At 36.2% G+C, this 16,760-nt stretch overlaps 1 protein-coding gene across 1 annotated transcript; it reads right to left on the reverse strand.

The window, feature by feature from the left end:
- Positions 1-7,624: 7,624 nt before the first annotated feature.
- On the reverse strand, positions 7,625-16,069 carry LOC120341219 (uncharacterized). Its single transcript, XM_039409694.2, has 6 exons — positions 16,017-16,069; positions 11,087-11,299; positions 10,530-10,739; positions 9,517-9,648; positions 8,603-8,936; positions 7,625-8,224 (listed from the first exon to the last, which is right to left on the reverse strand). Exons 1-6 carry the CDS (start codon positions 16,066-16,068, stop codon positions 7,975-7,977), a joined length of 1,191 nt encoding a protein of 396 aa, XP_039265628.2. The 5' UTR covers position 16,069; the 3' UTR covers positions 7,625-7,974.
- Positions 16,070-16,760: the final 691 nt, after the last annotated feature.

The following is a 16,760-nucleotide window of genomic DNA, read 5'->3' on the forward strand; positions in this document are numbered from 1 at the left end:
TTACATTTCCTATATGATTATTTACATGAAATATTTTATGTGAAAAAGTTGATGCCGTATTTTCCTACCCTCGCTCATCCGTGCTTGTATTTATTTATCGTTCTTTGGTAATTACAAATTTGGTTTCATTTTACACTTCTGCAATATACGAAAATTTGCATTACAAACTTCTAAAGGAGTCAGTGGGATGAAACGGCTAAAGAAAGTTCAATAGTACTGGGGTAAGAACTTGGTGAAATGACAGTGCTTTAATTTTTAACTCCCTTTGTTAGTTCTCGCGTGTCCTTACTTCATATTGTAACGTTACCGACGGCTAACGTTGCCATATATAGGTTACCGGTAGATGCTAGGCCACAGTCAAATACGTATCTCTCTTCTCATGTTCGGTATTCATCAGCAAATGTCACGTACCAATAATCTTTTAAAAAATCCTCATAAATTTTGGGGTACTCCCGAAGTATGTGAATCAAGATGGCGGACATCGGAACGTAGTATGTGTATCAGGTTCGGGTTAGGCCTTAATTTCAGGTACAAATACTACAGGAGTCACTTGGCTAGTCCCCGAACTCGTAATAGAACTAAAATGAGAAAAATTGGAATAAAATTATGGCCTACCCCTAACCTGGTACACATACTTCGTTGCGGTGTCCGCCATCTTGGTCCACATACTTAGGGAGTACCAATTTTTGTGCGTTCTGACTTCATGTTTTTCATTTTTCACTATCAATAATCAAATTTGTCCCGTGGTGCAGCAACGATGATATTGGTAATGACGAAGTCGAATGAGATGATTGAATGTTTAACCATAAGTAATAGAAGTCAATGCGCCAAACGCTAACAAAATAATGATGTATTCCATGACTCCAGCAACCATTCTTTAATTGTCGGAGAAATGTTGTAAAAAATGTATCATCAAATAGCGAACTGCGCACAAGCCCAGTTACAAAAAGAAACTGATACCTAACGATATCTTAAAGAACCTCTCTATCGACTTAATTTGCGGTCGAAGTTATCAAAGATATACAAGCGCACAATCTTATCCACCACGGTTGATTCATTCGGAGGAAGGATTGAAGCCCAATAGGGCCCCATATGATACACTTTATTAGAAGTTTATGCTTTTTGATCAATTTTTTCAATCAAGTCTCAAATTTAGTCTGCATGTTCCCTGAGTATTTATTGAAACAATAAACCTATGAGGGCGTGGTGTACTTTTGGGGACCATCTGTGACCCACTGGGCTCTAGCCCTATTTATAAATGGTATGGATAAGGACTGACAAACAAGAAGACAAAACAAGAACGCTCTGAAAAGTTGAATGTCATATATTCTGCTGAATTCAATTTATTGTTTTATTCGGTAATATGACCTCAGATTCTTCAAATTATTGAAAGATGATTTTTCTCAACTTTTTTTAGAAAAGGAAGAATACTTAGTTTTTTTTTTTTTTACAGTTCAGTGATAGTTTTCACACTCAGCATAATTTATAAAAACAAGAGAGTATGTATCACTTTTGCTTATCTGAATAATCAAGATGGAATGTTTTCATTGCTGTATCTAATTTCGTTGGCAATTTTACTTAAATTACCATTATTAGTTATTATTCAAAAACGTACGTAGCAAGTTTTATGATTAAATAATAATATTTTTATAATATAATATTTTATTAAGTATACATATATGGGAAAAGTGTGGAATAAGTTGCCACGCGGGGCAAGTTTGACATGCGGGTTAAGTTGGGAAAGTGGGGTACGTGGGACAAATGCTACGCGACATGTAATTACAACAAATTATTAAATCTAGTTAATCTGGATCCTCCACTTTGTTTATAAACAATAAAATTTACTAGAAAATAAAATTAGCATCTTTTAAGTTTTTGTTGAAAATTCAAGCGATACGGGGGAATCAGTTTTGCAGAAATTCAAAATCTTACTAGCCAAATTTGATTTTCCCACTATTCCTTTCAAATGATTTAGTAAATTTGAGTGTTCCTTTCAAATGCCTATATTTACTAAATGGCTAAATTTTAGTGAGAGAACAGCGGGTGTTGTTTCGCAATTATTTCAGGTGCATGTTTTTTACGTACTATAGATCAGAAGGTGCGCCTGTCTTCGACCCAACCATGGGTATGGACTCAGTTAAAATAGGATCACCCTGGTGGGAAAGTTCATGAGACGGACACGACGAGTATGATTTGTTTATGTTTTATTCTGCAATCTTATGTTACCACCCAGAACGAAATCAGGCGAATCACCCAACGTTAGATCACTTCAGCACTATATAAAACGTGCTAAAAAATAGGATTTATCGTAACATTTTGTTATTCAGTTAGTTGCATACAAAACGACAAATACTGAAATGTGTAGGTTGTTTCTACTGATAAGCAAATACAATAGAATAAAAACCTTTTTGTATAAACAGTAGGAAAGGGACGAGTCCGGCATTACAGAGATTCGACGAATCCGAGTAATAGCTCAAGGACTCGAATCGAATCCTCCGAGTCCGTGACGTCATAATGTAAAAGTAGAAAAACACGTTTTTGACCATATTACAGCATCGCGAGCTCACAAACATACGTCGTAGCTCATATTTTTTGCCTAATGGTTCCGCAGATAGCTGTTGGATCAATTTAAAAATATATATTTTTATTTTTTTTTGGCGACCATAATACAAACGTAAACGTGGGTCAATGTGCGCCCTGGCTGTGAACTGGATTTCCAGCCCACCACCTTGCGTCAATTCTGGGCGGCTTTAAAAATTCTCACATGTCAATATGAAAAATAAAAAGTTTTTGACTACAATGCTTCCCATAATTCCAGATATTTCTAGCCTTAAATTTACTATGTGGCGTGCGCAAATGGTAGAGAGATGCCACTCGTCGTCAATACAATGATTGCAATTTAGTAGTTCATGTAAACGTTCTAAAACGCTCCATGCTTTCCATTGCTCCCTTATTATAGAAAGGATTGCACGTAATAAACTCGATTTAAAAGAGGTATCGATGAGATTCCCCATTGAGTTGATCCAGAGCATGCTTCATTTTTACGCGAATCAAAAACTCAAAAATATTGCGCTAACACATATTTTATTGTGTATCAAAAAGGATAGATAGTTTGAAGGCGACTGGCACAACATCATTGTTATAAGCGATCAATAGTTTTTAACATGCGTTATATTATCTGGATATCTGTTGTCGCTTTTATTAGGAGTGTTTATAGTACACGTGAGGGATATTTTTACAGATTTACCTTTGAATTTTAACTCGTTAAGGTATGTAGTGAGATTTATAGAGGCAACAGTACAAATATAGGCGTAAATTAGTAAAAACAGAATTGATTATAGACTCGGTAAAAATGACGTGGACTCGGAATCGAATCCGAGTCCAAAAAATGCGTGGATTCGACTCGAATCCAAGTCCGGATCCGAATCCCGGCCCATCCCTAATAAACAGGCAGACAGCATTCGGTTTTGAAATATGGAAGTAAAAAAATTATTAAAATACAACACACACACACCACTTTGACGCATGACACACCAGCGGAAAAAAACTTGCCATGTCAGTTACATTTTTAAAGAAATAAATTGATGACAGAAAAATTTTAAACACCGCGGATTCACAACTAACGACGCATTTCATTACAACTTCTTCTTACATCCACACGGTTTGAAAGAATACAGGAAAATGAGTAAATTATCTATCGCCGTATTACTGGCAATTATTGGCGTATCCTATGCTGCACGTGGGGAGAACACGGCATTTGCCGTTTTATTTTATCTGATTTAATTTTCATACGAGTATTTGTTCAGATCAGAATCACGTGGGCCGACACAGAGAAGAGGAGTCCCCTAGAATTAGGGACGCACGCTGCCAAGCAGGAGGCAGCTAGAAGCGATAAACAGTTTTTTAGAGATCAACAATGGTGGTGTACGCCGTACAGAAGCTAAACCAATTTTTATTGAGAAAAATTATTAATTAAGAAAATTTTCTCAAAGCAAAGTCACGTACAATAACTCAGAAGTAAATAAGACTGGTCTCAGAGCAAAGTTACAAGCATCCGCAGATGTGCCGAACTCTTTTGAGACTAAACTCTTTTGAGACTAAAAAGTGAATTTGGCGGTGAATTATTTAATAAAGGATCCTGATCGTTCAAACGCTATAAACTTAATAACGGTATTAATCGCCTTTCGCCTATTATGGGTGGAATGACAAATGCTTTGTCGCGTTTTCGTTTTAGTAAATTTAGTAAAACTTTCCTCATGTTTTTGTTATTTTTACATATATCTTCGTTCGTTAAACGATGTTGGTGTATGATTGGAGAGAAGATAAGATTCCCAGTTCAATTTTGTGCAATTTCCAAAATAAGAGAAACGTTTGGGTCCATCCAGTGATGAGCTAGAAAAATCTTAACAATCGGAACGCACCTAATTCGCAAAAATGTAATATGTATATATTTACAACAGGACGCGGACGTTACACAAATTTTTGTTTGTCCTAAGATAGAGCCGAAGAACTGCAATGAAATATAAGGAAATCATCTGAAATACTTCTGTGTAACATTGCAAGAATATTCATAACAATTCAATACAAATGATATTATTAGGATGAATTTCCACGGGTCAAAGGTCGGGGAAACATCTATTGCCCATCACTTATGTACTAATTATTTGCGTGATGTGATGTAAAAATAATTATGATGTAACAAAATGTAAGTTAATGACGAGGTTTACCAGAGAAACTAGTCTTTTTGTACCAAAATTTCATTTCAACAACAGGAACGCAAATGCAATAAATTGTCCAACAACCGGAACGCCGTTCCGGTGCGTTCCGGCTACAGCTTACCACTGGGCCCATCCAGAAATAAAGTTCTCCCTTGCGTATCAATAGATGTTATTATACAGAGGCTTGTTTGGAAAGAAATGCACGGAATGACGAAGCGCACCTTATAAGGCCAATGCAATATTTTTACCGCGAGTGTGGGGGCGGATTAAGCCCTATTGGTGCCCTAAGCACTGAAGACTCCAGTGCCCCCTCATGTGTAATTTAATTATAAAAACACTAAACCACATAAGTGTATTATCCATTAAAAATACTCACAACCAACAGTAAATAAAACAACTTTTACAAACTTTTTTAGGTTTTTTACCTGTTATAGCCGATATATATATCGGCCGTTTACTGCCGATATGATATTCGGAAAACACGCAATATCGGGCGATATATCAGTTGATCTCTAATCCTGAAGGAGTGTGACGATAAAGATTCGTGCCTCTAGTCTCAACGTGAATCGAAATACCAAAGGATACAAGTCACAACTGTAGTTTGAAATTTTACCGGTGCCTAGTGGTCTACCTCAGGGTGGTTCAAGGTTGCTAGGTAGGACCGCAAAAACTTTTGAGGACATCTCGCGGGCCGCAGGTCGGAGAAAACCCAAACGTGATCGAAATATCGCAAGTTTACCTACTTTAAATTTAATAAACAAATAGAGTTTACCGTTCTAATCAGACTATTATTATGGTGCATGGGTGGCGTTCTTTTAAAGAAGATATATAAAGCATTCGGTTATCTCAAAGTTAATTCCCGAGAATTACCGTTGTATTTTGCGCATCTCGCGTTTAATGTCGCTCAAATTATATTCTTTCATGACAGATATTTCTTGAAATTAAACCATACACTGTGTGATGGGCAAGGAAATACGTTTCCGCCGTGTTTTCCTTATGTCACCTTTCTTGCGACACTCATTTTAATACGAATTGTTATATTGAGTAATTTAAAAACTTGCAGCGAGAGCAAGCTTAATGCCATCGTCAAATACCAACCGAGTCCGTCTAAGTTGGTATTTCGGGACCTAGCTAAAAAAACTGGATTGCGCGGCGTTAAGTCGGCTCTGCGTTTTGTCACTACTGTCACAAGACCGGCGCTTGAAAACAGAGGAGTGTTTTTACTAAAACAAAGGCACAAAGCGATAGAAAAAGAGTTTGAATCTCGGGATCCAAACCCCAGTTGAAATAGTTAAAAAAAACTCAAAAACGTTCCTCCATTAGAGACTAAAATTGTGCAATGTATCACGGATTGTATCAGCATGACAGGGTTTGGACCACCCTGGTCTCCCTTATCGAAAAACTCCCGACTTCGCTGACCACTAGATCGTTGAAATGCGATCGTGAAACCGGCACATAGTGTAAATAGTTCATTGGTCCAATTGTTGAATAGAAATAAAATCTTTTTAAAACAAAAATGCAGCAACAAGGAGAATACTAGAACGAAAAAACAACAACAGTTTAAGAAAACGACTCATAGGCCCATTTCGTGTCCAATAAATAAGTTTCAGTGTTCATCTTTAATAAAGAAGATTATTATGATACTTGAAGACGAAAAATAAACGAACATTTTTAAGTTTGTGTGGTCTGGTGAACTCGTAATATTTTAATAAACACCGATAAACTATATAAAATTCTGCTCTAAAATTTCTGTGGCGCCCCTACTTGCTTGGTGCCCTAAGCACGTGCTTATATTGTTTAATGGTTAATCCGGCGCTGCGCATGGGTATTGGTTGTTCCGAACTGAGGGCAGGGGTTTGCATGTACTTTAACATAAATTAATTCTTCCTTTAGTTTCATGGAGACATCAGAGAAAATTTGATCCATAGTTTTCTTCTTGTTTCATGCTTTAAGACCCATCACTGTGAATTCTGCTGTAACCAACTAGACATCCACTAGTGTTGGAAAGCATATATATATGTATATATATGCTAATTCTAATATAGTTTATATAACGACAATATAACAAAAGCACTAATTACAGAAAAGCAGATGAATCTACATAAATTATAAAACCTATATTATTTGAGACAAAAATAGTCTGGTATGCGTTATTTCAGCGGAAAATATGTTTCAATAAAAGATCCGGCACAGAGATCGAGTATATCTTGACCTCGATTCAATAAGTTTACTGCAATTTATAATAATGCAACATATTATTCAAGGGTATTGGTATGTATTTAAACCACTACAGCGTTTGTCAAATGCACCGCCCAATAGAACTAGCATACGGTTCAAAATAATACAGAGAACCCTCTAACTATTACGCCGAGTTCTCAGTAGTAGGCTACGTCATCAACGAGACACACTAATTTGCGTTCGATTTTGGCAGGGTTGACTTTCAAAAATTTGAGTCCCTTTAACAAAATATACCAAACTAAATCAATTTTTCCAGTTTTCCCCTCGAGAATAATAAATTTTCATCTGTAATGTTTTCTTTATCAGCAATTGAGGCCATATCTAGGCTTGATATCCAGTCTGTTCGGGTTATTAGCGTATGTATATTACCTGTAATTGAATTTTTGTATTTTACAAAATTTAAATATTTGTTCATGACGTCATTATGTTTTTAACAAACATTTATAGGTAATTATGGCACTTTGTAACGCCATTATTAAAGAGGAGCATTGCAAATGAAATAGCCTACAGGCCCGAGTAAATGGAATATACATATTGCGAATTTTGAACTACATGATTGAAGAATTTTTATATGTTTTTCGTTTATTTCTACATTTTCAATAGTACATCACTGTAAAAGCAATACCGTGTTTCCCCGAAAACAAGGCAGTGTCCCTTTTTCAATTTTCTTTCAAAAAATATCACAAGGGCTTAATTTGGATGTTCTTTTATTCTCATTTATCAAGAACAAAATTACAAAGTGGAGCATACAAAATATGAAAACCGATATCCATTTACTTATAAATAACACGTTTAAATAACTGATACCATATTATTATTAATCATTTAGAACGTGTAGGAGAGATTTCTTGCTATCGACTAGGTCAAAAAAAAATTTTTTCGCTACTAGGTTGCTTATATTAAAATCATTTTTGAAATTCAGGCTAGATCTTATTTTCGGGGAAACAGGGTAAACACCTCGCGAAAAAAAAAAATTGTAGAAAGAAAGCGATGGTTATTGTTGCATAATCTTCGTAATCTAGAGATTCCGGACAATAGAATTCATTTCCACATACACGGATTGCTCTCCTTCTTCAAATGTGACATTGCAGTTTTGGGTATTAGAAGATCTATCAACATTTTCTAATGCTGAATTAGCAAAGGGAGCGACAACACCAATTTCTTCGTATACATTTGGGATAGCCATAGCAGAAGGCATCATGCTGGCAAAAGGGGTTGTCGTTGGTGATGTTGTGGCAACTTCTGTGTTTTGTAGGTTAACTGATTTTCTACAAAAATACAAATATTGGAGTGAATTAAAATCAATATACATCGGCAGTATGCTAATATTTTTGTTTTTGGTAATTTTGTCTTAATTTGAAAACTAGACTTGCAGTTTATGAATAATTTCTGTTTTTCAATCGAAGGTATAGGCTACATTACTACACATAATAGTAAATGCGACTAGAACGATAGAAGGATAGGATGGATATATTTAGTACTTATCTTTTCACTAGTTACAAAATTGCATCAAATATTTGAGTCGTATACGCAGAAAATCAATCAGTAATGTCTCTAGTAAATAATGACCTTCTAATAGAGTGTTTGATGGAGCTGTATAATTCTGCAACCGCAAACTCCAAACAAGTAGCGTTTCAAAGTCTCACCTTTTTTTCCAAATGCAGATTGCAAGGATTCCAGCAAATGCAAGAAATGCAGCGATTACTACTGATGGTGGAATGACGATATAATATAGATATTGAGTAAGGATTTTGGTGTCAATTTCTGTGTGATTGTTCTCTCCGTATTCTGTTTTAAGACGATAGGAACTGGTTTTACGCAGTTTGGTACGCGAAGTATGTCCATAAGTACGTGCTTCGGATTCCATTACTTCCTTGTCGTCGATCGGAGTTGAATTGATCAATGATTTGCTTGCGTGTTTAATATTATTTGTTGACAACAAATCTGTTGTAGAGCTTTGTTTTGCGTTTTGCTTGTCTACTGCAAAATATGTATATGGAATGAGATAAAAACATTTTTGGTTGGAAACTCTTAGTTTCCTCGAGTTAATATTTTTTCATATCATCTCATTTCTTTCATCAGAGCGTCATGTTCTCTTAATGAACTCATTTGTAGATTTTGATTCTGATATAATATTCTGACAAAATAAAATCTCCTGTTTTCGTTTTTACATTATCTATTAGCGTATTTCAATGCAGTTCTATATCAATATGTAAATGTGTATTCGTAAGCACTGAAGTCTGGTAACACTGGCTATATTTATATTTATTATTTATATATGATATCACCGTACGAACAAATTAAGATTCGCAATTCACCTCAAATAACTTACTACATTGGCTTAACTATATGCTAGAAAACTAGATTTTTTTTAGTATTTGCAACAACCTGCACTTTTGGCTGGATTTACTTGTTACGTTTAAAATTGCTGCATGAAGTCAAAATACCACGAGTAAAAAAAGTTGACATCAACGCTAGTGTTGTCGTATGAATTTACATACGTTATATTTTGTCGATGTTTGGATGTAGAATGAATTACTTAAAACTCCGAACTACTTACTGACGGTTGACGAACTTTTGGATGTGCTTTGAACGCTTATTTGTCGGTTTGATGAAACAGTGTGAGCATCGAACGAAGAACTGTAAGTTGCGGCTGTTGTTGTCAAACTCGATTTTGTGTGTGTGGTAGTTTCTAGTATGAGAAAAATAATATAATTTCCAAATATTTGTGATAAGGTACAATATAATTGCTTCAAGCATTCCAAATATACCTTCCAAAACAAAAACAGTAGTTAGTAGATTTATTATAGCAGGGGTTCTCAACCTGGGGTTCGCGAACCCCCAGGGGTTCACGAGAAGATTTCCAGGGGTACATGGATGTCAGTCGAGTTTTGTGTGTTTTTTCTTTCATAATCTTTTAACAAAAGAAAACTAAGTAACTACCAGATGAAAATTAATGCCAATTGAAAATCAGAGAAATTTTCACTGATCTAGCGTTGTTGTGATTGTGACGCAACAATGTGAAATGCACGACTTTTCAGCCAAACTGGGAAATCTCAAAGACAATGTGCTGCGAGCATTGCAGAAAGTGATGTGCTCACCGAAACTTGAGGAAGATTTCAAGAATTTATTAGTTGGGTGGAGGACAAGGGCAATAACATCAACACAAATATTTAATTCAGTTACAGCATCAGTTGATCAATAAATTGTCGTTGTAGCGAATTGTCAGCCAATATATCACAACTTTGTTTGATGTCTGATTATTGGGGGTTCGCGTTAATTGTTTCGTGACTCGGGGGGTAACTAACAGAAAAAAGGTTGAGAACCCCTGTATTATAGTTACAGCCCGTGTTTTATTCATAAGGATTACTCTATTCATTTTCTGATATTCCATTAGGGAATAAAGCTGCTCTGCAAAACGGAAAAATGCAGCTTAAAAGTGAAGACCACTTAGCAGAGTATTATCACATCAGTGAACACTATAGTATACTGCATATGTTGGAAATTAACGTAAATTAATTCGTGCTTTGGCTTCAACGGGACTCAAATCCTTCATTTGAATGCAGTTTATACCTTTTGCGTATTTGATGAATTCGTAGTGAACTTTGAACTGAAGCGCAGAAGGGTCACATGTATAATTTATATATGGTTCAGTCACATTCTCCGTATAAATTTTACACCCGCTGACTCTTGATGAATCTCCTTCGCGTTTAGATGTCCGAACCACATAACAAATAGAGTCATTTGATGAATTAAAATTTATGTGTCGAATTGTAGCACCACCTGAAAAATCATTATTATAGTCTTATGTTATTTGAGTGAAAAGTTGTATTTTTTCCATTTTTTAGCGTTGTTGCACCCAAGTGCCACGAGCTAAACTATTCTAAAAATAACAGTCTCTACGGCTCTATGAAGGTTCTAAAAAAATTCGCCGCAGGAAATTTTGCCGCATAGGAAAAATCGCCGTATGAAAAATCGCCTTATTTAAAAAAGATTCGTTATTTAAAAACACACCCTAACCCCATAAACCTAACGGTTTTAATCACACATACTTGTTTTACAGCAAAAGTCTCTTGCGATTTTACCGGACACGCTCAATAACATTTCAAAAAGTATACGAATTTACTAACTGATTTTGGACGCAAATAGCAAGTCCTTTTTTGTCTGGAATGTAGTACTCGTGAAATTCCATTTCAAGGCGTTGAAACCGGAAGGAAATACAAAATGCCAATCGCACTTCCTATTTCTAACACAATCTCTGACGTTTTTTGGACTAACGATGGTTCCACTACGGTCCGTTATCTGTTGTCCGCAGCGATGAACTTTCTTTGACAAGTTGCATCCTGCATAGAATATGTGTGGTAAAATTTATGCTTTATAAGGATTCCTACGAATCATAATTTGAATCAAACATTGGGTGTTATGAACTAACAAGTTTTGCAGATTCGTAAAATGAGATTTCATTTAAATGTCGAGTAGTTCAGGGATGGCATTACGGGAAGCGAGGTGTCTACTGGACTTTTTTTTGTTATATCGCAAGTCGGTACACAGATATTTGTATTACGAAATTGAAATATATTATATTATAGATCGATTTGGTGGATTCTAATCGCAAGCGTCGCTAACATTTTATCAGATTACGTCCGAAGCACCAAATTCTTTGGTTTTACGCGGATCTGCATATATCTCGACAAGTATAGTCTTGAATATTCGCAGACCGAGTTTTGCATTTTAGCCTTGAATATGAGGAAGCAAGATAAACAAAGGTGGCCACAAAACTATCAATGTCTTCTCACAATAATAGTCTTCCTTTACGCAGAGTAGAAAGCAGTATGCGGGGATAATCTTATAATACCGCTGTTAATGATCGTGAACATGAATATGCAGCTCTAACCCCAGTTACGGCTCGCGACAATTGCTTTTTGAAAATTGATCCCGTTGCTTGAACATAAACAGCTATAGTAGCGCGCAGTCAACGCGTAATTTAGGATAATGCCAGCTACAAACCGACTACGAGTCCTTCTCAAATCAAGCTTAAAAGTAACACATCTGAAAGTCTATCTTCCACAATGGGATGGTTGGTGGTTGGTGACTCCAACGTACGATCGCGTTTCAGTCGTCACTTACAGTGTTCTGAGTTTACCAAATAAATTGCTTGGCAGGTGTAGGTTTAACAGACAAATTTAACCAGCAAGTTAACGCGTTACAAAAAGACATACTGATCTTCACAACGCCTGAATAGCCTGTGCAAAGCTCCTGACTAGATCAGGGGTGGGCAACCCCTGGCACGCGTGCCAAACTTGGCATGTAAGCGGATTTTGGAAACGAGATCTTTCCCTTCAGATAAAAATGTTTCGTTGGTATTATCTGATGCAGTGGTTCCCAACTTTTCTACCCTGGTTGACCGGTAAAATTAAATAAAATGTATTCACGGACCTTCAAAAATTGAAAATAATAACATTATATATTTGCGTAATGTCGGGCAATCACTACGCTTTTAGAAAAAAAAAGGCACATATCAAAACATTTCACATAAAGAAAAACAACAAATAATGTGCCGGCCAAAAATTGAAATTGGTGGAACATAAAATGATAACATATTTTTGCGTAATAAAATGCAGTGCTGGGCACCCTTTATGCGTAAAAAAGGCACACATCTCACATAAAAAAAACGTGTACCCGTACATGCCAAATCATGTACGAGCGCAATTAACTCAAAATGAGAATTTCGCTACTGTTTCGTTTCCAATTCAGGATTGCAAGCGAGACACCGAAAAAAGTTCTGCAACACGTAGCTCTGCAGTGGATCAAAGTCGATTTAGTTGCTTCGTTTTAATTGAAGTTAGAAGTAACTAGTTGGAAATTCTGACAATAGTTTCATTGCTCGATTACTTAACGATGGGTATTCGTTATCAACAGAGCTCAAAAATGAATTGTGACAGTGATTCATTTAGTAATCTGGACTGTAAAGTAGAGGTTTCGTTGGCTTAATCATATCAATCTCTCTGCAGTTGATCGACGCCTCAAACAAAATGAATTTATATTTAATGATAAAGTCGTTGCTACCTTAGCACCAGGCTCAAAATCCTGCTGTGCATCACACGGAAAAGATCTCAGCGACCTATGCTTTTGTTGCGCGTCTCGTGGCCGCCTGCAGGGTCGAACAAGTTCATATCTCGATGGGTGTCAAGGTGAAGCTCTGGATTATTATACTGTTCTCAGTTTTCTGGTTTAAACAAAGAAATATTCATAACCTTTTGTTTGGATGGTAATATTAATCAAGAATAGCATGCAGAACGAAGAAAGCACGCATGCTGATTTTCAGGTTTCTGAATCTTGCGAGATTTGACGAAGCGCATTCGCGATGAATCGGAACCGAAAAAGCTAAAAGTGTGATTACTCGGCACCAAGACGTCGCCGGGCCGTTAATACCGCAATTATCAAACAGCAATATGACGTCAGAAGAGAAATTGCGTAATAAACCAACGTAAGTTCGTCTTGTCAAAGATAAATTAAGCACAACCGGTGTATAGCAAAACGATATAATTTGCCGACGTTTCGAATTTCTATCCAGAAAAACTTCATCATGGCATGATATGAAGAGTACACTATCGTATATATATAGAGTAGAAAAATAAAAAGATAGTAAAAATTAAACGGCTGAAAAACTGAAAAAAGAGACAATATACATTCGTCTTATTAATCAAGAAATGCATGCAGAACGAAAAAGGCACGCATGGTGATTTCCAGCTTTCTGAATCTTGTGAGAATTGGCTGAGCGCTTTCGCGATGAATCGGAACCGTAAAAGCTAAAAGTGTGATTACTCGGCACCAAGATGTCGCTGGGCCATTAATACCTCATTCATCAAACCGCAATATGACGACGGGAGAGAAATTGTATGATAAACCTACGTAGCTTCGTCTTCGGTAAAGCGATTGAGACGGCAGAAAAACAATAAAATAAAATTTCTCGCAGACCGGCAAAAAAAAATTCCAAAAAAGCTTCGCGGTCCGGTGGTGGGAACCACTGATTTGATGAAACTCGGTGTTTGGGCCTACATTTTCGTTCGTTAACAATCCGTTATTTACATAGACTTCATTTGTTCTTTTACGACTTATGGCCAAGGTTCCCTCTAAGCTTCGCAACTGCGCAGTACCACCAGAACATTTGCGCAGTAAAATCTCAATCTCGCGCAGTTGCAACATTTCGTTTTTGAAGCGTGGCTCATATTTTCAATATGTCATTTTATTACCGCTTAACTAAAATATCATTATATATTTCATGCGTATTTTGGTGAACACTGATCATTGTGATGTCACACATGTGTCTGTCACGCTCAAGTACCTTGATTTCTTTATGTCAGCGCGGGCCGGTGTCGCATTTTGAAATTTTCATCACGCCGCGCTCTGAATTTCGCCTTGTCGGCACGCCAAATCTCGTAATTGTCCGTAGTGAAGTTTACACAGATGAAGATAGAATTTTAATAGGTATCATGTCCACTGTTTGTTGCAGGAAATTTGCCTGAATCTCGAGATTGGGACACATGAGCTTATACAGAATGATACCGAATGATTATATACTAAGTATGTTTCACCATAAATTACTAAAAGAGTGTTAAGCATTTTAACCAAAATCAATATAATAGTGTTCTTTATCTAGCGCGTGAGTAAAATGTATATTCAAGGAAGCAAGGCTAGAAATACGAAAATCGTGATACCGGTATGAATGAGCTAAAAAAAAACTGCTAATTATTGCTATTCCGCTTCAAGGAAGAAATCATGCAGAGCATAAGACAAGCAAAATTTCATACCCTGATTTTGATGGAAGCAATGATATTGCAACAACAAAAATGTTGAGATTGTACATTATGTCCAGAAGACGGACTTTGAGTTAAACGTGTGGTCTGTTCGCATTCCGATAATATATGATGCTACTACTATTGTAACTTTTCACAATGTTTGCAAATATTTCAGGATTCTGCTCAGCCTTAAAATAGTTTTGCTCCGTAAAAACAACATTTGCGCAGTGTGAAATTTAAAGGGAACACTGCTTATGGCTACAATGAAATATGTTATGACGTAACAACTAGCTGAGCCCTCGACCTTAAACAAATTTTCTCGAGACAACCGTAGTATGGGTACGGTTACAGTTACACTCTTTCTGAGCTTAGTTCACATGTGCCACCTTCTCTCTTAATATCTGCTTGATTCATAAAGTTGTATAGTGCGTGCTAATTTAGGGTTGCCATACCGTCCGGAAAATTCCGGACATTTCCGGAATTTAGGGTTAAATTTTGCGTCCGGGAAGAATTTAAAAAATGCTCAAATGTCCGGAATCCGGAATTTTACTGCATCTGCAATCGTACTGTGCACACTGCTGATATAGAACATTGTTATTTCGTACCGTGCGCATATTTTTTTACTTCGAGGTCATAAAAATAGTCATGCACTGTCCGGAATTTTGCTTTTTCAAATATAGTGACCCTACGCTAATCAGAGTTGCTTGTTACCTCATTGGTATAAATTGATTTCAGAATCTGCCTATGATTTTGGATATCCGTTCTCAATTATGAACTTATTTATTAGGTCTCGTAATGGGAGTAGCCTGACTAATGAAACTAGTATTTCGTGTATTTCTCTGGTGGTTACAAAATATGAACCCGATCTAAAATATCTGTCAGCGGTAATGTAGCAGCAGAAGTCTCACTGATATATGATAAGAAATGTGATGAAATCTTTTTGTCGGACTGATATTTTCTTGAAAATCAACTTTATACCTGCCTTTAAAGTTTAATACTGTGCCTGTTTTTCTTTGAAAGTAGAAAATCATTTATTTTAGAGTAAACATTTTTCAATTTTAGTTTATTGTGTTTTCACTATTCGGACGAATTTTGTTTAAGTTCTCTCAAATTTAGGTTAGCACATGGAGGAATTTAGTCTGTTTTGGCACGCAAACCAAAAAAGATTGGCCACCACCAGATTATCGCAGAAGCTATCTATCTTTGCATATGCTAAATATGCACTAGAAATTCAAAAAATCATTTCCAAAGTTTGACTTACTTGTAATAAGCAAGAAAAAGACAAATCCACGGATATAATAAGCAAGGTCCATCTCACAAAATGTTTTATATGGCTTCCTCGATGCATCTTTAAATACTTTTTGCTACATGAAACTAACTAGTGCTTTAGGTACGTTGGATTGTTTATTGTTTTCTCTTCCGTTACCCGCTAAACTCTTTGTTCAAAATTCTATCGAAACTCTCGACGTAAATGGAATTTTCATATTACAGTATTAGGATTTCCCATACATATATTTAGACACAATCTTCAACGTAAGTTTGTCATAGTTGCTAACATTTACAATTGTTCGGGTGCAAAATGTAACTGATAAATACATCATTTTATTGCTACACTGAATGTTACCAATTTTTGACCTGACCGTTTACTGACCTCCAATGTTAGTTGTTGCAGTGTTAAAATTCCCCATTTTTACCGAACGAATAAATACTGGTATTCCCATGCTCACCAAATTTGTTGCTTTATTTAGTATAAGCGTGTCGTAAAGTGTTGAAGTCACACTCAGCGTGATATTACATTTAGAATTATTATTAACACAACAATATTCAATAAGTATCAACGCAAATAGTAACGCACAGCACAAAATTATAATAAATTCTGTCTAACTTGTATCAATGTGTAGGGAGGAATGTTGATGGCGATTTGCCATCAGTCTGCAATCGCACCCATAGTGAGATGATCGCATTAAAATTTAGTATTAGAATTTTCGTCTTACTTAAAACAGTT

This window comes from Styela clava, chromosome 14, assembly GCF_964204865.1.
Source record: "Styela clava chromosome 14, kaStyClav1.hap1.2, whole genome shotgun sequence".
In the NCBI taxonomy this organism is placed as follows: Eukaryota; Metazoa; Chordata; class Ascidiacea; order Stolidobranchia; family Styelidae; genus Styela; species Styela clava.

Bases quoted from the DNA above. Each gene is read 5' to 3' on its own strand.
- LOC120341219 (XM_039409694.2), bottom strand. From the start codon at position 16,068: ATGGACCTTGCTTATTATATCCGTGGATTTGTCTTTTTCTTGCTTATT. The intron at 9,649-10,529 runs GTATAAACTGCA...TTCTCATACTAG, and splicing joins ATTCATCAAATACGCAAAAG to AAACTACCACACACACAAAA. The intron at 8,225-8,602 runs GTGAGACTTTGA...GTATTTTTGTAG, and splicing joins ATCTGCATTTGGAAAAAAAG to AAAATCAGTTAACCTACAAA.